This window comes from Chelonoidis abingdonii, chromosome 10 (genome assembly GCF_003597395.2).
Source record: "Chelonoidis abingdonii isolate Lonesome George chromosome 10, CheloAbing_2.0, whole genome shotgun sequence".
Lineage (NCBI taxonomy): Eukaryota > Metazoa > Chordata > Testudines > Testudinidae > Chelonoidis > Chelonoidis abingdonii.
In genome coordinates this window covers 40,693,700-40,719,331 of record NC_133778.1, presented here as the reverse complement: position 1 = coordinate 40,719,331, position 25,632 = coordinate 40,693,700, and the positions used below count along the sequence as shown (strand labels likewise).

Here is a 25,632-nt window from a genome sequence, read left to right as displayed (position 1 = left end):
ATTGGAGCGTGGGCTCTGACAATCCCCTCAAGCCTGAGTCAGATGACGGGCCAGCCACAGCCGTGCTGCAGGTCTTATTGCAGTGCAGATGTACCCCTTGGTTTCCACAGTAAAGTATAGAAACTATTGTATAAAACTACCTTTAACATCTTCTGTGGTGAGTCCCAACTGCTAATGCCAATGTCATTCTCTATCACTGCACAACCTCAGCTAAGTGATGTCTTCTATTGATAAGCAGGTGCTACTGATCTGTCTGGGCACCCCCTTTCAGTCACCGCCTGGACTGCTGGGTAGGGAATGTAAGCCTTTGTGTCCACGATCCCAGAATGTTTTAAGCCCAGGGAGCCTGAATGGAGTCCAGTCACTGCCCCAAGGCAGGCTATCTGGGTGTGTCTACACTGCACGCCCCTTTCCTCATACATACTTGCATAGTACCCCCAGCACAAGTAACAACAGCAGCGAAGCCAGTGAGGACCAGTACAGGCAAGTGGAGAAAAGACACTCCTGAAGGTGTAGTTATGTATACTCTCTACTCACCCAAGCCCTGCCTCTCCAGCTACACTGCCATTTTGAGCAATGTGATATCCCACTGTTGGAGCCTTTCCACTCTGCAGGAAGACACTCCATCAGCGGAGAAAGACTCTAGCGGGAAAGGAGGCAGGGGAAAGGCTCCACCAGCTCCCCGCTGCTGGAACCTTTGCCCTCTGCCAGAGTCTCTTCCATGAGGTGAGGAAAGGTTCTGGCAGGGGGGAGGCAGCAGCGAAAGGCACCACCGCCATGAAAGGCTCCAGCAGCATGGAAAGGCTTTGCCAGTTCCCCGCTACTGGAGCTTTCCCCACAGTAGAGAAAGACTTCAGAAGGGAGGAAAAGCTCTGACAGAACCGTTTTCCACTGCCTCCCTCCTGCCAGAGCCTTTCCTTGCTGCAGTGAAGGGCTCCGACAGCAAGGAGTTTTCCTGCTGCCTTCTCTCTGCCACAGCCTTTCATTGAGACTCGTAGCTACACACTGCAGTGTGGATGCAGCTTGCTTTTTGCTGAAGCAGGTTTCTACATGCCACAGGCAGTGCTGTGTAGTGTAGATGAAGCCTCAGAGCACAGACCTGCTGCCTAGCACCCAATCCTGTAAACTCCACCTTAAAGGTTTGAAGCTTCTGATTAAAGTTTAACTCCCTCAAGGGCACACAGCAGTTGTGAAGCAGTTAACACAAACACACACTTTGCACAAAGTCTAACACGTTAATACTCTTTTATACTTAATCACATAGAAACCAAGAGAGTACAGCTCATACAAAACAAAGACCACCACAAACCCTGCCGCAATTTCCTTCTCACTACAGGGCACTCTTTGCGCTGGGGTTAGAGCAGTGGTTCTCAAAGTTTTGTACTGCTGACCCCTTTCATACAGCAAGCCTCTGAATGTGACTCTCCCTTATAAATTAAAAAAACTTTTTAATATATTTAACACCATTATAAATACTGGAGGCAAAGCAGGGTTTGGAGTGGAGGCTGACAGCTCGTGACCCCACATGTAATAACCTCGCGACCCTCTGAGGGGTCCTGACCCTCAGTCTGAGGACCCCTGGGTTACAGTCCCTTGGGTTGTCCAGAGTCCTTGGGGCCATCTGGGCTCAGATAAGTGGGCAGAGCTCCACTGCCCCTATGAGGCTGCTACATGCTGGATGACTTTGCTCCCTCCTATCTCATGCTTTATTTTCCTATCTAGACCTCTCTGTTCCTGTGTGGCTTGCTATTTAAATCCCCTGCCCCTCCCACTTCTTTTGTTCTGTCCTTTATGTAACTTTTCACTCCTCCTACCTCCAAGAGGTGAAGCTAAAACCGGTTTTCTAAGGATACAGCTGCTTTTTAGAATAGCCTCTGTGTAGTCGAAGTGCCATCATTAACATTAAATATTCCCCGGTGTTACTCTCATGTGTGTACTTGCTACAGGACCTGTCAGCAATGGTGGATCCACATACATACAGGCACTCATGACCCAGCAGTTTTTAATAACACAAATTCACCATTGCAACCAGATTTCATAAGCTGTACAAATGGAGCCAGAATTTACCACAGTAGGCACTCCCCATTTTCTGCTAAGAATCAAGAGATCCCATGGCATGTTAGGGTTCCCCCACCCCCATAGCTAATATCTGAATCCCTCCTACTCACTTCCCCAGTCTCTTATTACAAAGATGTCAGGCCAGACCCTTGGCTCCAGCTGTACTGCACACAGTGCAGGCCAGGGAGGTATAGGCAGCATAAAACTCCCCTTTGTGTTCCCCAAATCCTTGGCTGCTGTGCCAGGTTTTGTTCATTGCTAACAGCCCTAAGAGGCCAACAGTCATTCACAGAGCCATGGGTGATTCTACTCAAGCCAGAGATACCTGCCAGAGACAGTCAGGATCTGCCAGAAGTAAAGCACCAGCACATGCTCTCCAGTCCATTATTCGGCCCAGCATGTTTACTTCAAGTATAAAAGATATTTCTTTCACAGTAGGAAGGATCTTTAAGAAAGCATTAGAGGTGAGACTCTTCAGAGTAAAATTCCAAATGTAGTAAAATTCCAGTAAAACTTGAATGTCCCCAGACCTGTGGGAGGGGGAAGACCCACACACTGAGACTGCTCTATGTATGGGTCATGGGAACACAATCAGCTCCTAAGAACCACCGTTTAGCTGCTTAATGGTATTTCTTTAAGACATCTGATTTCGGATCTCATGCCCTTGTTAATCCGGGGCTACCACCATGCAAGTCAGAGCTAAAACCTGTGTAAAATTGCAGATGCTATCAAAAGTAGATCGAAGGTTGTGACCCATAAACCCCTCAGTGCTAACTCACAACGGAGTTACAGGAATATTCTGATTGTGGTATGTACATTCTCATTCACCAAAGAATATCTTGTGAGGTCTTAAACGAAAGCCAGGGTTATGCTGGTCATTAATATTGTTGTACAAGATCTGTACAAATACTATGTAAGGAGTTCTGTATGCATACTGAAATATATTCCTCAAATCTGTATTAAGGCAGAGTTCACAAATAGGTTTCTGTCAGAGCAAGGATGTTTATTCACCTGTCTCTGTTGGTCTGCGTGCAAATTAAGCACGATAAGTTAACACAAAGGGAAGTCATTTACAAAGTCAGAGGGGAGATATGAAGTCAGCAGGAAGACAGTGTACCACGGTGGGGATTGGCCGGACTCTGGGAGGTACAAGCAATGAACTTTAGGGAATATAAAATGAAGACAAGGAAGACACCTTTTATCCTACACCTAGGAAGTCATCGAGCAGTGCTATTGCATTCATGAAAATGGATCACAACCAGGCTAGGCTGAAGCACCGCAAAGGACATCTGGATGAGACAAACTTATTTAGATTTGAGATTAGCCTATTAAATTTAGTCTCTGTGGATTATATTATGATTTTGTTTTATATAACCCATCTGTTTCCATTATACTTACTCACTACCTCTTAAATTTCAATTGCTGATAAAAAACTTATTATTGTTTTCACAATAAATAAATCTCAGTGCTGTGGTATTGTACAAGGAGATGATCCTGAGTTGAATCATTCAAGCTGGTGTGCACACTGTTCCTTGGGGACAGCAGGTCTGGTGTTACTATCGGTGTTCAGTGGATAAGGCGTTGAACACAACAGGGGAATGCTTCAAAGGGGATCAAGGACTCGTGTGCACCTATGGTTAACCTGCAAGGCAAAGTAAGGGCTGGCAAAGCCCAAAGGAGATTGTTTGGGTGGTTAACAGACTGGAGGTGTCAGGGAACTGAGAGTTAAACACAAGCAGTTCTCCTTCTTACTGGAAGCAGGAAGGTAACGAGGTACCCCAAGAATTATCATAAAGGTACCTAATTAGTTAAAACTGCTAATCTCCAGTAGGAAACTCCTCCCAGTATAGACCTACTTCTTGCTAAAATTGATGAACCCAGTCCTAGGAATTTAAAAAGAAGAAAATGGAAAAAAATGGACTATATACTTTTTACTGGTTCCATAAAAACAATTGTGTGCTCCAGTATAACCCTCTATATAATCTGATATAGCGACAGAAATAAAGCAATGATGCTAGTGCAGAGGAAACTTATTTATAAAGGGTAAAGAGGCACTCAAACTAATGTTACATTAAAATAGTTGAAGTATGATAACTTAAGCTTCAATGACACAGCTGAGGAAGGGAATCAAAGTCTGATGCTGGAAAAGAAAAAATCTTCCACAAAAATGAGCTTCATGTTTTTGAAAAATGGAGAGTTAAAGGGGTATGAAAATTACTTACATAGCTTTTTAAGTGGCTTTGTACCCCATGTCATCTAAAGAGACACTCAGAACTTTTCTATAAAACTGAAATTTGTTTTACCTTCTGTAAAGAAATAAACTCTGGTACCGTCTCCTCGTACATAAAAATTCTCTGACAAACAGTGGCCTAAAAGATAAAAATTGTGAATAGAATGACTGTGCTATCCCTTTAAAAGATATGCAAAGTGAAAAATAAATACTAAACAAACATCTCTTAGGAAATACCTTTTTTAAAACGAAGCTGAGATGTATCGTATCTTCCGTAGTCTCGAAATAACAACATCCCTCCAGGTTTCAATAATTTGGCCAGTCTACTTACAACTCCTTGCATCCTTAGAAAATAAAATGACACACTGGTGTAACTCCAAACGTAGCTTTTCTCTTGCCACTGGGTTCAACATGTTGTTTTTGAAGTGTCAGTGAGAAGGGACTGTCTTCAATCACGTAAAAATGTCAGACACTAACAAACAGCTTCAGAAGGAAGAACAATTTTTTTTTTTTTTTTACAAAGATGCAAAGGCACAAAAATGCAAAAGGAACTTTTATTGAATAATATAAAATGGTGGGAGAGGGAATGAGTCCTTTCCTCCTCTTTAGCAAAATATCAAGAATGGATTAAAGTAAGATTCTTGAGATCCAATCCCTCAAGATCAAAGGAAGCCTGGCTCTTCCGTGAGTTATAAGTAAAGCAGCAGGCAGTTGTGTGGCATAAAGCTGAATGAACAGCCAGCTACCAAGGTAGGATGGGTTGGGCTACCTGCCAGGATAGGGTGGATCGGGCTGTCTCTTTGATCTTCCTGCCAAAAGACTCTGGAGCAGGAGGCAGACAAGAAGCTCTCTCTCTCTCTAATCCAGCTATCTATCTATGTATTTATACCATACACACAACAGTGGACGACGAGTGTCTATCCTAGTGGAATAAAAGGAAGAGTTTGAGATCTGTCAATGGAGGGGAATTTGGCAGGAGAAACTTGTCTGAAGATACTGGCAGGAAGCAGAGACAAGAAAAGTCTAGCATCCTCTAAAGCCCTGAAATTTTGGTGAACCTGGGTCTTGTCTAGCATTAATCTACCCTTACCTAAGATCACCGAACCATTTGCATTTACTGTAGGAGTAAATGTCACGCTCATGAAAAGGCTCTTTGTTCTATTTCCCATTTCTTTGGCCAGTTTACCTTGACCTGGTTGGGTGCTAAGTGGGGGAGGAGCGAGTATGCTGCACCCTGAAAAGAGCTGTTGTGAGATACATCCTCCTCTAATACAAGATATGAGCACACAGGCACTGCACTTCCAAGGGGTGTCTCTGAAGTACAGTGTCTCCTGGGCTCCTCCCCCAGCTCACACACTGGCTCATGCTTAAGGCTATCCCTAGAAGCACAATCTAGCAAGAGAGCAGAAGCCCAGTTTTGCACACACTGACTTTGAAGGTGCTGCATCAGGCCTTAACTAAGCAGAAAAGGAGAATTATGAGCTAAGAGAAACCATTCAAAAAGGAAAACATGCACTTCTAAAGGAAATCCTGTGCTTAAATTCAGAAATAGAGGAAGACAAACATTTAAAGGGCCTCTGTTTTGTTCATACACAAAATTTGCACGTTTTTGCCCAAGCAAAAAAGGGGTAGCTGCAGGTACAAATGTGCGTAAGAGTTCTCAGAGCAAACAGGCAGGCACAGAATTAGAAACGCCGTACGTGAAAATGTGTGTTCTGTGCACTCACATGGGGATATTGACAAATTCCACACGCACATGAAGCATGAACCCTTTGAAAATTTGGCACAGTATAAATACCACATGGCATAAAGGAACGTTAATGGCTTCCCAATTATCTTGTTTTTGAGAACAACATAATTTCAAAACGGGGGCTGCTAGCTGAAAAGAAGAGTGTTGCTTTATAAAGTAAAAGAACAGCAACTGTCAAAACGAGAACATAATGGCTAATAACAAAGGTGCTGAATGAGAATGTATAATCCCAGAACCTTACATTTCCCAGGCACCCAAGTGTTACTTATTTAAGACTCTGCATTATCAGTCTCTTCGTTTTCCTTGTCATTTCTTATATTTCAAGCTGTTAGACAATTGTTGTAAAAATCAACAAGGGTCTAGATTACAATTTTTTTATGCAACCACTTTATGTCTAGGGGATATTGTAATGAAGAAAGTATATTTGAGTACTTAAACTTTTGGCGACTGGATTATACTGCATAGGAATCTACACATAGAAATCTATATGCATTTACACATATAAATGCCCATGTAGCATTCATTTGGCTAATCTTGGTGGTGGGGGAGGGGAATTGTATTCTTAACGGTCACTGGGAAAAACACTCTCAGAAATTTTGTCTGTGAGTATTTTATCATTTCTCCCATGGACAAAAGGTGTGATAAAAATATATTTTGCCTGGTATCCTCCCCACTGCATTGCTGCACTTACACACATTTCAATCTACTGTCTGAATTGTGTTTGGAATCTGCACCCAGGCTTAGCAAAACACTCTTCTGCACATGACTCATATGCTCATCTTTGCACAAACAGGAAGGAGAGATATGCTTTCTGGGAAATATCGTCTTTCTGCAAAAGCTAATGATTAATAACTCAGCCATTCAGGCAAGAAAACAGTCCTCAAATGTAAAACTGACTCAGGTGAGTACTGTTCTAACGTCTGCTGAGCATGGATGGCCATATTTAATGCAGTTCTTAAAACAATACACTTACCATTACATGTGCAATATGCATTTCCTTTTGTACAGTCTGGTTAAAGGAGCAGTTGAATAGTAAGCGTGAATAATATATACCCTTTTGTATTTTTCCCCATGAGAAAGAATATTCTTTCAAAATTTGTCAGTGTTAGCTGGTTCTTTAGATATTGAGAGTTGCTTCAGTAATAAAGCAAATAGCTCTCAACCCAATATAGTGCAAATTAGATTAATTTGCCTAATCCAAATAAGCCAGGTCCTCTTAAGTGATCTTCTTCATAAGAGGCCAATATGTATGCAGTTGTCTGCAACTAATGAATTGCAGCCTGGGTCTTTATCAATATGTTGTAAGATGCTAAATCACGGATATTTGTTTTTGATCACCAAGAATAATTTCCCTCTGGGAGACTAGTAGCCTGTTTCTTAATTTGTAACTTTCTTGAAGCACTGTCACTTTTAATAGGTATACGTCTTTCAAGAAGAAGTTCATTTCATTTTGATGGTGACAGGAGGCTCACTAATGAAGTAGTTTGACCAGCTTCTCTCTCAGATTCCGAAAAGGCAAAAGTGGCATTTAAAATGTCCTGCATTATACATAATGTAGCTTACTAAATAATAAATTCAAGATTCATCATCTCACTTTGATATTCTTGAAAACCACTAGTGATAAAAGAGCTTTAAACACATTTGCTTTGCCCTTTAGTCTTCATTTACCTGTCAGGATGAATGGCAGAGAGCACAAAGACAAGGAGAATGACATCCTGGATCTCATCTGGAAAAGGGTAGGGTAAGGAATCATCACACACATCATGAACAAAGGCAGAACACCAGGCTGCATTGTAGGACAAGTGTGACTATAATGATTAAGTTTAAGAGAAACAGAGAGAGAATAGTAGTAGTTAGTCAATTTACCATGACTCAAGAAATGTTTTTTCAATTATTCAGTTTTGTAAAATATTTCTCATAAAGCTGATTCTGTTCTGGGATCTTGCTCAGGACAAGAGACAGGCCCACTGGCGGCATTCACTCCTCTCTCTGCAGGGAAGGACTTTGTTCTTTGGAGTATTAAAAACTTCAGTTTAAAGTTGTCAAAACCATTGTGCTCCCTTTCACAAGAATGGCCTCCTTGCAGCTTTCTGAATGACAGGCTCATGGGGTACATCATACTTTCTAAAGTGAACACTTGAAATACCTTTACTAGCTCCACTGCTCCTGACGCAAAATCACAGCAGTACAGAAAGGCTCCAGGAGTATTGCTATGAACACAAAACAAACATCAATTAAAGAAATTCTATTGTACTAACCACATCAGCTCTTTGGGGTGCTCCATACGTTTGATCAAAATCTCTTTCACTGGTCTCAGCAACATGCTTTATATTGTCCAGCACTAACCACACAGGTCAGAGCTGTAGGAATATCTGCCAACAGTTCGTGGGGTGGGAATTGGGAGGGTGGACACCAAGCTAGGAAGAGAGTGTAAGTGGAAAGCAAGAGAAGGAAGACGACTGGACGGAGTCACAGCCATCAAATACTTGTGACGATACCCAGGAGCTGCATTGCATCAATATGCAATAATGGGTCACACTTTCACTCTGCAATCATTTTGTGGGTTTCTGCAACTCCACTCTGAGATTTTCTGGCACTGGTCTGTGCATGTAATTTAATTAGCAACATGAAAAATATTTATTTCAGCTTCAACGGAGGAAATTACTTAACAGTTATTAACTGTTCTGAAGACGTTTGTGTTCCCAGGTGTCATTTGTGCTGGCTGTGATCAGATTATGTGGTTTTGATTGTTTCCTTCCATTACCCTGGGCCTTTTTTCATCAAAATACATGTCGGTTTCCTGTAGTGCTAGCTTCCCTTCCCCTCACATTCACTGCAAAGCCAGTTGCAAATTTTCCTCACATTAAAACATCAGATGTCAGGAACCCAGGACAGGATTTTTTCAACTCTTGAACAATCAGTGTAAATGAGGGCAAGTCAAGCAGCAGACCCACTAATTAAGGAACAGGATTAGCGCTCAGAAAAACCATTTCTCCTAAAGTGCTGGAGATTTTGGAAAGGAAGTCTCACCAAAGAGAAAATGTGTCCCTGTGCCCAGCAGATTCTGCTGTATACCCAGCTCAGCAGACCATATCTCTAAGGGGGCTGAGCAGAAGAACGCTCTTGGACCAAGAGCAGCCGATCTTGATCTCACTACTGAGCAAAACCCTCATCAGCCCTGTGAATGCTTAAGAGCTGTATTCAGGCAACCAGTGGAATTACAGGTCCCAGACTGGATGTGAGATCTTGTGGAACCTGAAACCCCTAGCATGATTGAGGGTAAGCAGCTGGGGTTTTGACTCACCAAGGTGTATAAACAGCTGTTCTCTTCTCGTGAAGTGGGACGTGAACTACATGAAAAGCCTCTGTCAAACAACAGGGATAGTTCTGGTCTGGAGAGTTATTTCACGGCCAGCATGTCTGGACCCTAGTCTGAGGCATGGCCAGGCAGCTCTGCACAGTGTGCACTACCCACAGGCACTGCCACCGCAGCTCCCACTTGCCATGAACTGCGGCCAATGGGTGCTGAGGAGCCAGTGCTGGGGGCAGGGGCAGTAAGCGGAGTTTCTTTGATTGCCCCTGCATCTAGGGGCCGGAGGGAAACGCCAGCCACTTCCGGGAGCAGTGCAGAGCCTGGGCAGGCAGGGAGACTGCCTTAGCCCCACTGCACCACCGCCTGGACTTTTAACGGCCCGGTCAGTGGTGCTGACCGGAGCCAACAGGGTCCCTTTTCGACCAGGCATTCCGGTCAAAAACCATATGCCTGGCAACTCTAAGCACTAACTGTGTCAAGCACCATTCCTTTTTATTTTTAATTTTGGAACTTAAAAAAAAAAAATTAAAAATATTCCACAGAAAGGGGAAGGTTTTCTTTCTAGCACAGTGTGAATCTACATTGTATTACTATTCTTTTGTGCAAACAAAAGGCAATTTTACATTGCCAAATACAGTGTGAATTGTACTTGGATACAAGATGTGCCTTCCAGTAGATAAGAGATGTTTCCATCAATTCAAATATGAAATCAATGCATATTCTTAACTGCAATGTATTCTTAACTGCATTCAGACTTCAGTTACACCTCTGTGTTTTAAATGCTAAATACTATGTAGTTAACGCACCTATCTGGTCACATGCAGGATTTGCATACCAACTGAGATCACTGAGTAAAATACTGATTAATAGGAAGACTCTTAATTCAAATAAGTTTTGCAGTACAAATTATGCTTCCTGTATAATGCACGCTAGTTTGAGTTTTTCCCCATATACATACCTAATAATGTCTTTTCTCCCACAGAACACCACTTTCTGTTGTTTTTATTGATAATACAGGTTTCTCCTTTCACAATGTAATCTGACGTTCAGGGGAGACAGATTGTTTTGGGGTTAAGGCCTGGTAGTTTGGAGACTGGATTCTTTTGCTAACTGCAACACACTTCCTGTGTGACTTTGGCACACCACTTGGGTGTGCCAACATAGCAGCTGGAAAGGTGCTTCCCAGTGTGGATGGGCAGACACACACCAGCTCTGCTCTAGCCACAAGCAGTATGGTGACAGCTCGAGCTACTCTGGTATGTACCCAGGGGTCTGCCGGTTTATATTCGGGAAGCTAGTCTAAGCCACTACCTGTCCCACCGTGGCCACACTGCTATTTTTACCATGCATCTAGAGCAGAGCTGGTGTGTGTGTATGTCTGCTTGGGCTAGGAAGCATGCTCTCAGCAGCCCTGAATCTCTCTGTATGTGAATTTCCTCATCTGTGAAATGGACACAATAATGCTTGTACCACAGGAATGCTGTGGCTAACAAATGTCTGTGAAGTGGACTGAAGTCACTACAAAAGTGCAATTTATTAGCATTGGGCTGCAGAACAACAATTAGTGTGTTGCACACAAGTTTCAGAGATGACAGCAGAAAAGAGTCTGACTCTTCCCCTGATGTGTGGACATCGTTTCCAGTGAAAACTAAGAACATGCACAGAAAGGAGAACATTCTCTCACAACACTTCCTTCTGAAGACAAAAGCTATGTGGATGGGATGGAGGGTTCAAGGGATTAAGTAATGCAACATGGAACTTTGGATCTCTGTGTCATTAAAACTTGAGCTGCTTTAATCGAGAATATGGACCAAATTCAGAAGTGACATAAGGGGTCAAAGATAACACTCATAACTTCTTGCCAATGTGGTAATATACACCATCATTTCTGTCACCTCTGAATTTGGAACCAGAAGTTGATACTATCTGATGGCTGTTCAGTGCTGAACTCGAATTAATATGCAAATTAGACACAATTAACTCAGGCCTTAACAGAGACTGGGAATGGCTGGGTCATTATACTAATTGAATCTATTTCCCTATGTTAAGTTCTCCTCACACCTTCTATGGTCATTTTAATTATCACTTCAAAAGTTTTTTTTTCCCCTGCTGACGATAGCTCATCTCAATTGATTAGACTCTTCCTGTTGGCATGCATACTTCCATCTTTTCATGTTCTCTGTATGTATAAATATCTCCTGTCTGTGTGTTCCATTCTGTGCATCTGAAGAAGTGAGCTGTAGCTCACGAAAGCTAATGCTGAAATAAATTTATTAGTCTCTAAGGTGCCACAAGTACTCTTGTTCTTTTTGCGGATATAGACTAACATGGCTGCTACTCTGAAACCTGTATGACAAATGTTGGTGGTCTCAGTCCGGTGCCACTGGACTGGTGTAAACACCCAAACTAACACAAGCGACAGACACTTTTGTTAGTAGTTGTCATGAATGAGCCTGAAGACTGACCTACCACCTCAACAACCAATGTTTTCCCTTCTAAATCAAAGCCAAATAACTCGCTCAGCACCATGGGGAACAACTTGCTTGGCTACTGCCACATCGTCCCTGTTCTGTGGGTAACCAAAAGACTCTGGCGTCTAGCACTGTCAATCCAGCACTTCTCATAGCATAAGACTAGCTTAAAACTTTTTTTTTCATTCATGTTGGGCTTGTATTTGGGGGGAATGACATTGCTTACCATATAACTTTCAAAATAGGAAAAGCACTATTTCCAGCACCACAACCAACCTGGAATTAAAGCAGAAACAAAAATTTAACTAAACCATCAAATAAAGCCTGTATCCCAAATTAATGGAAACAATTACAGTGGTTAAAGAAGTAAAAAAGGGGTAAATGGCTTTGCTGCTCCTTACACCGCAACTCTCAGAAGCACTGACTCTTCCGCTATACTTATGGACCAGGATCAGGTCCTACATTCTCTCCCATGCCCAGAAAAGATTCTTCTCTCAAGGGCAACCGCACAGGAAATTGTCATTTTCTTGTACAATTTTGCTATTTTGTCACACAGCATTGTATTAGACAGAACAAAATATTTTAAACGAGGATTTTCAGATAGGCCTAAGGGAATTAGAAGTATAAATCCAAGTGACTTTCACTGGGAACTGAGCATCTAAATTTTCTTAGGTCTCTCTGAAAATTTCAGGCACAAGGCAAAAGTAGTGTTGTGAACTCTGAATAGTTGTTACCTTGATAAATATTAAGCAACCATTATATTTGAAGCCATCATTTGGAGTTGTAAATTATGTGTTAAATGTCTGCAGTAAAATACCTCTAGTATTCTGTAAGTAGCACCACTGCCAGGGAAGGATTCTTGCTTCACAGTTTCTTGTTCACAGTTCTTAACATGTTTGTTCTCAGTAACAGGTTCTGCTTGGTTTTTGTTGTATGAGTGTCCTTGCACAGAAGTTAAGCCATCCACCAAATGGTTCTGGCAATAATCTTTGCCTTCTTCAAACATTCCAGGAAAGCCCACATTTGTGCAACCGTTTGTAGCATTCAGTTTTACAGGATAAGAAGATTTTTCCTCTTTATTCATCTGATCTTTCCTTCCTTTTGGAAGAATTTCTGGAAACTCCAGAAATAGCCAATTACGATCCTTGAAAAAGTTATTCTTATGAGTCTTGTAAAATTCATTCCAGTATTTACTAGCTTCTCTTTCATATTTGTCTGGAACAAAAAAAAAAAAAAAAGAAAAAAGAGTACTTAATTGTCATAATAAAACAATATGAAATTTAAAAATGAAACTAGATAATAGCAGAGATAAAGGTTAAGAAATTTGATGCTCTCTACACGGTGTTGTTTAAATCACATATCAAGTATTATGGCCCAGTCCTTTCACCTGTGTACAAGGAAAACTACTACTGGAGTTAAAAAGGATTTTACCTGCATAAAGACTATAAGAACAGACTTTCTACATCTTTCATTTTATTTTTGTTCAGTCATGCACAAGGAGAATGTCACCAAAATGCACAATAACCTGCTTACTCAAGTTTTATTTCATATAAACCAACTCTTAATACTTCCATTTTTATAAATAAGAGATATATTTAATTTATATTAACTAACTATAGGGAAAGATATATGAGCCCCTAGAAATGAGTTTGCAAAATCCATGTGTACAGCTATATTACAGACAAAATTATTGCATGCAAAATTACCAAGTAAATATTAGAACATTAGGATAAAATATTAGTTAGGAGGCCAAAAATAAAACATCCCTGGTGTAAGCTGATGCAACTGCACAAAATTTGGTCCCATGGCTCTAATATTGCCCCATCCAAAAATCCATAAGCAATATTATAAAAGAATCTAAATACCTACTGATTTGTAATACACAAATTTGCAAAGCTGCTTTCATCTACTGTAACAGCTCACGTATACCTATACACACAAACACACGCACCTGTAAATTGTTCAGGAAATAATGAAGCCATAAGCCAAATTATACAAGCAATGCATCACTTTAGTTAAGCTTTCTCTGCTCTTTGAAATTAATACTCTATCATGACTTATGAATTTATATGAACAACTGCAAATGTTTTGATAACTGCAATTCTCTTTTTAAATATATGCTATTAGAAATCCACTCCTTCAGAGCCATTATTCACTGATCGGTATTATTGCATGTGGCCAATAACAGCCCATACTCTTTTAACCATACTACTGATGTGCTATAGAAAATTATAACGTGCAGGAGCAACAGGAATGCTTGCTTACTCTGCAAACCCTTTAAAGAGATCTGCTAAAAACTGGCCCTTTGTGTTCAACAAATCTGATTTCTCCGTCAATTTATTTAATATCTAGTACATGATTTAACAACTATTCCATACAATATATACATACAGGGTCACTAGTTCTATATCACATTTCTCCTGTCATTTTCCTTTGTATCTTAAAACAAAATTGCCTACAATCACTCCAATTTTTCAAAGTTCAATAAAGCTGAGAACAGCCATTAGAGATGTGTGGATTAGGAGACGTAGTCAGATGTGCCAATGGGGTGACAGAATACTGTGTAGTAGAGATCTGCATAATTCTTTATTAAAGGGCAAGACCCAGTCCCGCTCAGTAACGGTGCAAAGTTGTTTTACACTGCAAGTACAGAGTTAATTGACGTAATACATACTGGATTTCAAAAGTCTATGTCACATTTGTATAGATACTTGATGATAAAAATGCAAAACCAAGCCTCCTTCTCAAAAGAGTCTTAAATTACTTTCATCTCTTTGTTAGATTCACAATTTTTCCTAAATGTCTGATCAAAACACAATTTAAAAACCTTGCATTTAACTTCCCTGTAAGATTTCTAGATTTGATAGCTTGTTTAATACAGGAGCACAATGCTTAAAATTAAAGCCTTTAAAAGTCAGGTTCAGTAGTAACACTAGTTTGTTGGGCAGTCTTTTTTTCTTTTTTAAACATCCATCCTTCACTGCATTGTGTTATTGCCAATTAGTTTTCTTATCAATATGACAGAACCCATCATTATTAAATTAACTCATTCAACAATTTCTTTATAAATTGATCAGAAAAGAATGTATTACTCATCAAATTCTACCTACAATGCTCCTGCGCGACTGTCTCTCTTTGTGGTTCAGACGCAGAGACAGGTAATGCAGTTTCCAATGCAACTAAATTATTAACTTTCCTTTCTTAATCTCTGAAAATTTCATAAGTAAGAAATGTCAGTCAGCCTAGCTCTTGGGTCATGGTTGTTATTGCCTTCTGTTTATTTTATTAAGCTGCCCAATTGTAGCACTTTCCAAAACCTGGGAAGGTACACAGCTCAATGGTGCACTGAGCTTCTGAAACTAGGATCCTGCAGAAACTGGTTACTTTGCCTCATTTTTTAATGGACTCTTTTGTGCAGTTGCTCTGCCACAGCCTGTAGCCCTTCTTGAGAAGAAGCTGAACATGCTAATAAGCAAACCAAATACTCCAAAGTGGTATCATCAGTCCATTCAGTTTTGCATTTCCTGGTTGTACTGAGGCTTGTCACAGCTATTTTATTTTAGTGATATTACAGTATTGTGGGAAACTCTTTTTTTTTTTCTTACTGCAGTGTCCAAGGCACCAAAATACCTGTTCATTAGCTTCAGTCTAGTTCATTGTTAATACGGTATAAATAGGCCAAAATGTGATGCCACTTGCAGAACCAAGCTGGAGTTTTTGGTAAAATATTACTGTCAATGCTCGTCTAATTCAAGTTTTAAACAGAGCGACATTCACAGAAAATGTCCTTGGATTCTTACATTTCTTGGCAATAAGCAAACGCATGCTCATTTTATTTCTAGCAAGCGCAAACTAAATTATAATTGACTTCAGATGATGAGTAAGAATGTCACATCAACCACATGTGTACACAGTTAAGTTTTCAACCAGGGGCTCATTTTCACAGGTTTTCAATAAATAGATGAAAATATTAAATGTGAAGTTTAAAAGATAAACATTATTTCTGTGAATTTAGATAAAGAATGAGAGAATGAAGATAATGTAAAAGAGCAGGATGACAGTAAGGCCCTAGAATAGAGACATTTTTCAGTCTGGTGTGCAGAGAATCACTCCCATTAACCATGATGGGAAAGCATGCCCTATTCTCAAGGTATTATGCGACAAAGAAATAAGTGTCAGAAAAAAAGCCTCAATCACAAGGTATTAAAAGGGATGAAGAGCACATTACAGAAGAAGTATTCACAGGTAATTCAAACACACTCCAGTATAATGACACAGTCTAGTTTGACAAAGTTCAAGACCTGCAACCCCCATTGTTACCTTAATGCACACAAAAATAACTGCTTTCTGAATATCCTTCTAATAATAGAAAGATTATTGGCCTCCAAGATTAATGCAGCAACAGATTTAATGCCCCAGTTCTGGGAACGTACAAAAACCTAACAGAACAAACCCAGGAGTCTGGATTTCTTGTACATGTAGACCTCCCTCCAATTGCCCCAATCAACGCTATCTATTTCACTATACTGCTGATTTTTTTCATTAAAATATGCAGTGTAATCTGCCTTACTCTCCTCTTGCATGCCAATGGTTCAGAAACTCTGCGGTATCTGCATATGTGCAGAGGAGTGCTGGTTTTCAATTATGGGTAATAGAATCATTCAGAATATGAATTCAGTGAGACCCAACTATGAGTAGAAATTCCACTTTGATGATGCCACCAGTGTGTATGTGTCACACTCTTCCCTACAGACAGGGCAAAGCCCTGAAAATTTTAATTCCTTTACTCCCCTAATTCACCATCCTTCTGAAAGAAGGAGTACATAGCCAGCCAAGGAAATCCCTTAGTTCACAGGAGTCACCTTTGAATGATATAAGAAAACACCCTCTGCCCAGCACAATGAGCACAATGTCTCTAAAGCATTTCTAGCTCAAGCTGCCTAGGGCATAAAGTTGGGACCAGAAATCCATCTCAGATCTCCTGAGAGACAGCACTATGCACATCCACTAGCCCACAATGCTGATCTGCAACCAAATTAAAAAGCAAATGTGAAAATTTTACATGAGAACTTTAGATTTCATCACCCCCAATGACTGCAAATTCACTCCCTTTCCCTATGGTGACAGCATAAGCAACAATGGGGGCTTTAATTTGAAGCATTGTAAAGGTCAGGATTCACAACTCTGAAAATCGCAATTTGCAGATTTCATCATATTAGGCTGAGACCTATTGACCTGGAGAAAGGGAAAATACTTTAAAAGGATAATTGAACAGCTAGGTAAAGGTGAATGATTTTGGACAAGTTTGTCGTGGTTAATAAGACAAAGGCAAAATGAGCAAAAAGTGGATTTAATCAAGGAAAAAATATTAATTAAAAAAAGAGCATTCTTGGAGCATTAGAACTTCTTAGGAATTATGTAAAAGCAGCGAAGAGTCTTGGTGGCACCTTATAGACTAACAGACGTTTTGGAGCATGAGCTTTTGCGAGTGAATACCCACTTCGTCACATGCATCCGACGAAGTGGGGATTCACCCACGAAAGCTCATGCACCAAAATGTCTGTTAAGTCTATAAGGTGCCACAAGACTTTTTGCTGCTTTTACAGATCCAGACTAACATGGCTACTCTCTGATACTTAGGAATTACGGGCTCATTACCTTGATCTTCTGGTTGAACCCGCACAAGACAGTTCTCTGTTGCTTTTTCTCTGGCTCTTTCTTCTTCCTCTTGTGACCACTGCATGTGGTCCCTGCAAAAAGACAGTTGCAGAACATGTTTTTAAAATGATTTCTCCATAGCCTTTTGGGGGGACTGTTCGCAAATTAACTACATTGTATGTTCCAGTGTCATATAAATACATTCTGGTGCAAGATAATTCTTTCAGCTGGTCCTGATGCAATCTGGAGCTCCTACAGTTCTGATCTTTAGTTCTTTTGCTTTGTTCTGCGTTCCAGCAGCCTCTGTGCTGACAGCTAACATAATATCCTCTCCTAACTGTACACCCTACTAGCTGATTATTTGATTGACTGTGTAGCATGTTGTCTTTTTGTTGCTCTCTCTGTGAGACTTTCTATAGCTATCCCTTTGCTCGATGATTTATTCTCACATTGGCAATGGTAGAAATTGTAGTGCTGCTTTCTTTATATTTTTGTAATTTAAAAAAAGGAACTCTTGCTAGCTTGCATTTATCAATGTTGTCTTGTTCTTGTATAAAGATGATTCATTACGTTGGAGCGATATATTGTATATTACATTCCAACAAAAACGATGTGTCACCTTAACTTTTCCTCCCTCAGTTTATAGTCATACAGTTTTGTATCCTGGCGAGCTGAAGTCCTACAGAACTGTACTTTTTAGAAACAACAATTTAATACAAGAATATATTCATTGGGTTTGTGAAAGACGTTTGCAATTTCCGTGTATACTTATGGATTACAAAAACATAGATACACCATCCAAAAGGATGGTGCTATAAAGCAACTAATAGCCAAGCATGAATAACCAGACAAGAATAAAGATTCAGATCTCCTGGCCAATTAATAACTTGCAAATGTCAACTAGACTAGAGTTAATGAATACTGGAGCCAATGCCCTACCATTGCACTATGCTTACGTCTCCAAAACACACTTTGATTTTTTGCAATGTGAGCAAATTCCCAGGAATGATGCAGGTTCAAACCTGGAAGTTTGTAGGCGTTAAAAAAAAAAAAAATCTAAGCTTGTGTGTGTTACAGATAATGATGAATCACTAGTGACATAAATCTCAACCAGAAGAATGATTAAACACAGACTTCGAACTGCAAATAAGGCAAAATAATCAGCATTTTGTTTTCATCCCTGGGTTTAGCATGCACCTTGCAAGTTAATTCTGTTTATTTTGAATGTCACATTAGATGCATACTTGACTGAGTCTAGGCAGACCTATTACCGCAGATTCTGATCCAAAGAATCCAATTGTTACTAATGTTTATCATGTGGAGGACCAAAGGTCATCTAGGTAGGAAACTAGCCGCTCCTGAGACAGGGAACACATTTCTATCCAGAAATTCTTACAGCCTATATGGAAGAAGGAAGAGCAAGCAGTTTCTGAAAACAGGCGAGGTATGCTGCAATACTTTGTGGTTCCAGAACACGTTATTATGCTTGTGTAAAATGGTTCACCCTGATCATTTAACAGATTCATGTCATAGCTTAAATGAAATAAAATAAGGACCTGATCCTGACAAGTGCTGAACTCCAGCAATTCCTATTCACTCTAATGTAGCTCTCAGATCAGGCCCTAAGGACCTGCTAAACTCCCATTTACTTTGACATAAGCAGGATTGGGATCTAACTTGTTTTCTTTAACTCCTTTCTAAGATTGTTTTCAAACTGTAAGCTTATGGGGGGAAAACCTTCAGCTTCCTCTCTGTTTGGAAAGCTCCTAGTACATTTTGGGTACTGCCACAATATAAATAATCATCTCAAATACAGTAAGTCCTCACTTAACATTGTAGTTATGTTCCTGAAAAATGCAACTTTATGCAAAACTATGTTAAGCGAATCCAATTTCCCCATAAGAATTAATGTAAACGGGGAGGGTTAGGTTCTCCAGGGAAATTTTTTTTGCCAGACAAAAGACATTATATACATATACATATACGGTAAAAGTTTTAAATAATTTTAAACAAACGGTTTAATATTGTACACAGCAATGAATGATTGTGAAGCTGGTGGAGTAAGAGGGTGGAATATTTCCCAGGAAATGCTTTGCTGCTAAATGATCAACTAGCACTAGGCTGAGCCCTCAAGGGTTAATACACTGTTGTTAATGTAGCCTCACACTCTACAAGGCAGCATGGACTGAGGCAGAGGGAGGGAACACAACAAACGAATGGCAGTAGCTGCAAACACTTCCCTGAAAAAAACTGAACATGATGATAAGCCCAGACTACCCAGCTGTAGTGCACCACTCCCTCCTCCTGCTAGCACATCCACATGCACAGCTGCATAGGTGCTGACTTTCCAAAGTGCTAAGGGATGCATGCCTGAGTGAGACAGAGAAATGTGCACTGCCGCCTCTTTAAGTACGCTGACTCCACTTAAAGGATGTTGCCCTTTTAAGCAGATCAGCCAGTTCAGACAGGAAGCAACTGCTTCCAGCAAGCTCCCTCCGTTCTGTTCCTGAGCCCCGTCCCCCTCCTCTGCTTTGTGGAGAGGGAATATGGAGCAGGGGGACATCCTGATATCAGCATCCCTCTCCTCCCATTCCCCAGCAAGCAAGAAGCTCTGGGAAGCAGCTCCAAGGCAGAGGGCTGGTCAGGAGCAGCATCGCAGTGGGGTGGGGAGGGCCATCTGAATTGTTGCTGGGCAGCTGCTAAACCACATACCTTACAGGGAATTTAGGGAAGATGATGGGGGTGGGGCTAGTGGCCCCCCCCCCGGTTCTACTTCACACAAGGAGAGGCTGCTCTTCCAGAGAATCCTGCAAGCAGTGGACAAAGCAGGCAGCTGCCAAACGACATTATACAGGAGCGTTGCACACCTTTAAATGAGCTTGTTCCCTAACAGATCAGCAACCTAACAATGAAACAATGTGACCAGACAACGTTAAGTGAGGAGTTACTGCACACACTAGCAATAAAGGTTAATTTTAGTTTGCACATTAAACTTGAACAGGGGCAAGTTCTTCTGCTTTAAAATGACTGTACATGATCTTTGAGCATATTACTAACCAGGCTACATTTATTTTCAAACAAGGTCAAGTATCATTCAAGACTACCCCCGGTTAAATTATTCCAGAAATCAGCAGTTTCAGACGTGTTTTTCACAATAGAAAAGAAAATTCCTACGTTATGAAGAAGGGGACGTGAGCTGAAATGAGGAGCAAGGGGAAAGGAATATATCAGGCCCATTATTGAATGTGAAACATAGAAACTAAAAAATATAAAAAGCTTTCTGATAGTTAAACAGCATGTTCACATGGGATATGGCAAACAGACATTGATGCCGGCAGCATTACACAGGGAGGTCTCCGCATAAAGATGATCAGAGGCTAAGACGTGGACAAGCCTGCTGTCATTAACAGTTATACATTTTTTCTCTCTCTCAGCTGCATGCTTGCTTTAACAAATATTTGTCATGGGCAAAGCAAGGAAAATCCCACCCATGTCTGATTTTGCTGTGTTTCTCTTAAAGTCAATGATGTAATAGAGCATGTTCCACACCCATTTGCAAAATGTGATGTCCTTATGCCACAGTCTGGACACTGAGGTTTAGGACTGATGGTAGGTAAAGATACAGAGTGTGACCATTACTCTATGGCATCAATGTGAACTATGGAGGACAGGAAAAGCAAATATCAGAACAATGGACTAGGTGACATCCTGGAACATCAGTACAATTTTACTGTTCCGAGGTAATTCTCCCATGCTCTTATAAAGCCAGACATTTCCTATGCACTAAGAACTAAATTCTGCTCTCAGTGACATGGGTGTAACTTATAGTGACTGCAGCGGGAGTTATATATATGTAACTGAGAACAAAATTTGGTATTAAGTGTAAATAGAAACTTTGTCATACAAGCAACGAATAATGTTTGCAGTCCCCTAATAAAATGGGGGACAAGAATCCCTCTGCTGACATTAACCGAAATCAGTGCTCAAACATGCAACTGGCTGCTCAATTCACAACCATACATGGGCATCTCGTTCTGTGTTTTGAGGTTGTTGGTTTTTTAAATAAATTTAATTCACCTAGTTTGCCCAGTCTGCTGGTCACAAGATGCAGAGGAAGATAAGAGATGCACATGATATAAGTAATAACTAAAAAATCAGATCTGGAGTCCTGAAGAAAGCCAGCCAGACAGACGTGTATCACAGAGGGGAAAGGAACCTCCAGAACTCTGGTGGCTCTTAAAAGATGAGAAAGTCTTGACAACCAGGGAACTTTGTTCGTTCTCTAATAGTTAACATAAAAAACAGCATTCCCTGCCTATCCCATGGGAAATCAGTTACACAGGGATGTGTCTCATGCTATGCTAATGTGCTTCAGGTATCATGGTGGCCTGAAGTTTTCATTCTTAATTAATGACTTGTTGCTTTTGCTCCAATTATATTTTCATTAAGCTTGTTGCTTTTGCTCCAATTATATTTTCATTCTTGGCTTTTCCCTAAAAGTCTGTATAAGATGGGTGACATGTCTCACATACAGTAGCAGGACTAGAGCTTGGATATTTTAAAGGAGACTGCTTGTCCTTTCATACAGGCCAACTAGAACCATGATAAAGCTTACATAAATACTTTAACCACTTCTTTCAATAATGCTCTCTAAAGGGACGCTAAGAGCTCTCCATCTCAGCTCCATCAGGATAGTATTCACTTGAGAAAGTCTGATGTAAGATCAGGCAATTCTAACTTCAGTTTATTACCCACTTGCTACTAACTTTCCTATTAACGGGGAAAAACACTGCCCCCACATCTCCACACATGAAAACCCAGAAGATTACTGGCTTGAACTGAGGTTATAAGTAGAAGCAGACGTTTTCTGCATTGTTTTGCATAATTAATCACCTCTTTAAATAATGAGAGATCATGCAACAATATATAGAAGGCAATACAGGACCACTTTAAGCAAAGCCCCACATAAATATCTGCCACCACTGCCAATAAATCCTACATAGGTTTACCTGGAAATCAGGGTTACCTGTTAAATAATAGTACTACATCATTAATAGTACATCACCACCACATTAACCAGGAGAAAGAAAATTCTGCAAACCAGCACATTATTTAATGAGCTTCTTAGTATACATCTGGGAAGAAGTTGCATAGCTCTCTTATGAATATGCATGTAACTAAAAACAAAGCTTGGACTGGGCCTTTTCGTGTTTAGCTCTCTCGGTCTTGCTTTAAAACATTTGCTCCCATCCACTGCAACAGTTATAGGCTTGAAAAATGCTCAAAATAGTAATATACAAAGAAAGGCCCAGTTGAAACCTTTCCCTCTACATTACAGACTCGTGATTGTGGTGATATTTCTATCCTGAGTTACAACAGTGTGACCCTGCTCTCTTTTATGTTGTTGACCTATTTCATCTGCCTTTTTATTGTCAAAATTCTACTAAAAGATGGTTTGAAAAGATTTTGATCATACCTACCTGATGGACAAATAAAAGAGACTATTAAAAGATCCAGTAACCTGCAAACCTTATTCAGGACCATGGGAATTATCATGGTGGATCAGACCTGAGTTCTATCTACACAGTATCCTGTTTGTGACAGTGGCTGGTATCAGGTGATTCAGAGGAAGGTGTGAGAACCCTGCAGTAGGTAGAGGCAGGACAATTTGTCCACATTAGATCTCATCCTGATCTCTAAGACAATGCCTACACAGCCCGTGGAAGCATGCCTCCCTGCCTGGTCTGACAGATTTGGCTTGTGAGGCTCATGCCAGCACTCTAAAAATAGCTGAGTAGACAGCACTTTGAAGTTGCAGCTTGGGCTGGAGCTCAGGCTCTGAGGCTTAGAAAGGGGACTGGGCTTCAGACAGCCATCTCAAGCCCAAGCTGCAACTCCAAAGCATGTCTACACAGCTATTTTCAGAGTGCTAGTAGGAGCCCCGCTAACCCCAGTCTGTAGGAAACTGTGTAAGGAGAGCCTGTACTAGGGCTTTCAACTCTTCCACTTTTCTGGCCAAGATAACGGCCACTAGAAATGCTACTTTCATAAACAGGTGCAGAGGAGAGCAGGCTGCAAAGGGTTCAACGGTTGGGCCCATCAATTTTGCTAGGACCAAGTTCAGATCCCAAGGAGGGACGGGATGTTGCATGTGTGGGTACGATCTAACCAAACCCTTTAGAAGTCTGTTGATGATGGTTTTGGAGAAAAGGGATCTACTATCCACCGAGACATGGAAGGCCGAAATAGCACTATAAGACTGCCTCTGGTAGGCTATAGCCAAACTGTTTTAGATTTAGAATACAGTCCAGCATGAGGCTCAGGGGAGCCCACCCTCGAGATGTAGTTTTCCGATGGGACCAAAACACAGAAATGCTTCCACTTAGCCAGGTAAGTGCTCTGAGTTGAGGGATTTCTGCTATTCCAAAACACTTTCTGAATATTCTTTGAGCAGGATCTCTCAAATAGTGTTAACCACGAAGTACCCATGCTATCAGACGAAGGTCTCAGAAGGTAGGACAGAGAAGGTGACTGTGGTCCTGGGAAATGATGTCTGGATCCAACAGGAGAGACAGCGGAGGCTTGACTGACCTGGCTAGTAGAGTTGAAAACCAGTACTGATGAGGCTATGCTAGTGCTATAAGGAAGAGACATGCATGATCTTATTTGACTCTGAATAAGAACCTAGGTAGCAAAGGAATTGGAGGGAAGGCATACAGGAAGGAATTCTTCCAGGATAGGAGAAAAGCATCTGTCAGTGAACCTGGGCTGAGACTTCCCAGGGCACAAAGCTGATGGCATTTTCTGTTGGTTTTTGTTGCAAACAAGTCTATTTGGGGAGTTCCCCAGAGCTGGAAGATGGATTTGCCCATGTCTGGGCACAACAGCTAGTTGCGGTGGTTGGAAAAGGACTTGTTCAGCTAATGCATTAATGTGTTCTGTTTCCCTGAAAGATAAGCAGCTCTGAGATGAGTTGTTTATACAAAAGTCCCAGAGGCAAATCGTCTCTTGGCACAGTTGGGTTGATCGTGCCCCTCCCTGCCTGTTTATGTAAAACACAGCTGCAGAGTTTTCTATTAGAATTAATAAATTCTTCCCTACAACGTTGAGGAGAAAGGCCAAGAAGACTAGAGGGACTACTTTTAACTCCCTGACATGTATGAGTCTTTAGAACGTAAGACAACCAGAGACCCGGGATCTGCAGCAACTCCATATGAGCTCTCCATTGCAGGGATGATGAGTTTGTGACTAAAGTGAGAGTTGGTAGCAAGGGGAACAAAGGGGATGAGATGTTACACCCCATATTCTTCATAGAAATGTGGTTATGATATGAATATGGCATAACTAAGATATACATGAGCCATCAAGCACAGAGGCCACTCCATTTGAAAGATCTTGATGAGCTCTGCAGTCCTCTGGTGGTGGTGAATCACCTGCCAGCTCGATAGCCTCATCTGGCGATGAGGAAGAGGCTTTTAAGGTGGTGGCGGGTCTATGTCTCGCCTGAGTGACTTCTGGGTGGTCAGTACTGACCTCAGTCTCAGGAACTGGAAAATGTGGTGCCAATGCCTCCAGAAAGTTCTTGGAAATAGTGAATGAGACGGTTGAGGGGAGGTCCTAGCCAGAGCGGGGACACCCCACGGTGTCCAAAATGGCGAGCAGTATGGGCCTGGGACCCATCCTTGTCCAGACCGTTGTCCCTTAGAAGGTCAGTTCTGAGGTTACTGCATGACGTATGGACCCCATCCTTGACAGGATAGAGATAACCTCACCTCTGAGAGTCCGAAACTTCTGACAATGGAGGAGCAGAACCAGCTGGGATGGGAGAGAGATAGCCTGAGCCCATGGATGGCATTACTAGGGATATCATCAGAAGCTTGCCTCTCAACTGCACTGGCTTTTGCAGAAGCTTGGGAGGTAACAGTACCGCAGGCTCTTGACGCAGTGAGGTAGGAGCTGCAGCATCAGTACCAGCTATAAAACCTTCAAGAACTGCAGGCAATACAGGTACTGAGATGCTAAGCAGGTCCCCTGCGGCCGTGTATGCCTCTGGGGTGGCTGGGAGCGGCACTCTGCAAGAAATTTTCCAGGTACAGCCTTGATAGACCTGGCACATGTTTTGGAGGTGGCAGTCTCCTGTTCCCAGGTATGA

General features: G+C 41.2%; 1 protein-coding gene across 4 annotated transcripts in view; it reads right to left on the bottom strand.

The window, feature by feature from the left end:
- The window catches only part of METTL8 (methyltransferase 8, tRNA N3-cytidine), a 70,893-nt gene that overhangs the window by 23,600 nt on the left and 21,661 nt on the right, over positions 1 to 25,632 (bottom strand). For 3 of the 4 annotated variants that reach the window (XM_032771048.2, XM_032771051.2, XM_032771050.2), the window contains 7 exons: positions 17,481 to 17,572; positions 12,640 to 13,037; positions 12,049 to 12,098; positions 8,185 to 8,248; positions 7,707 to 7,846; positions 4,526 to 4,632; positions 4,362 to 4,427 (listed from right to left, as the gene is read on the bottom strand). In XM_032771048.2, the coding sequence (XP_032626939.1) occupies positions 4,362 to 4,427; positions 4,526 to 4,632; positions 7,707 to 7,846; positions 8,185 to 8,248; positions 12,049 to 12,098; positions 12,640 to 13,037; positions 17,481 to 17,572 (917 nt within the window). The remainder of the gene's footprint in view (positions 1 to 4,361; positions 4,428 to 4,525; positions 4,633 to 7,706; positions 7,847 to 8,184; positions 8,249 to 12,048; positions 12,099 to 12,639; positions 13,038 to 17,480; positions 17,573 to 25,632) is intronic. The other variant, XM_075070123.1, reaches the window with a different exon arrangement.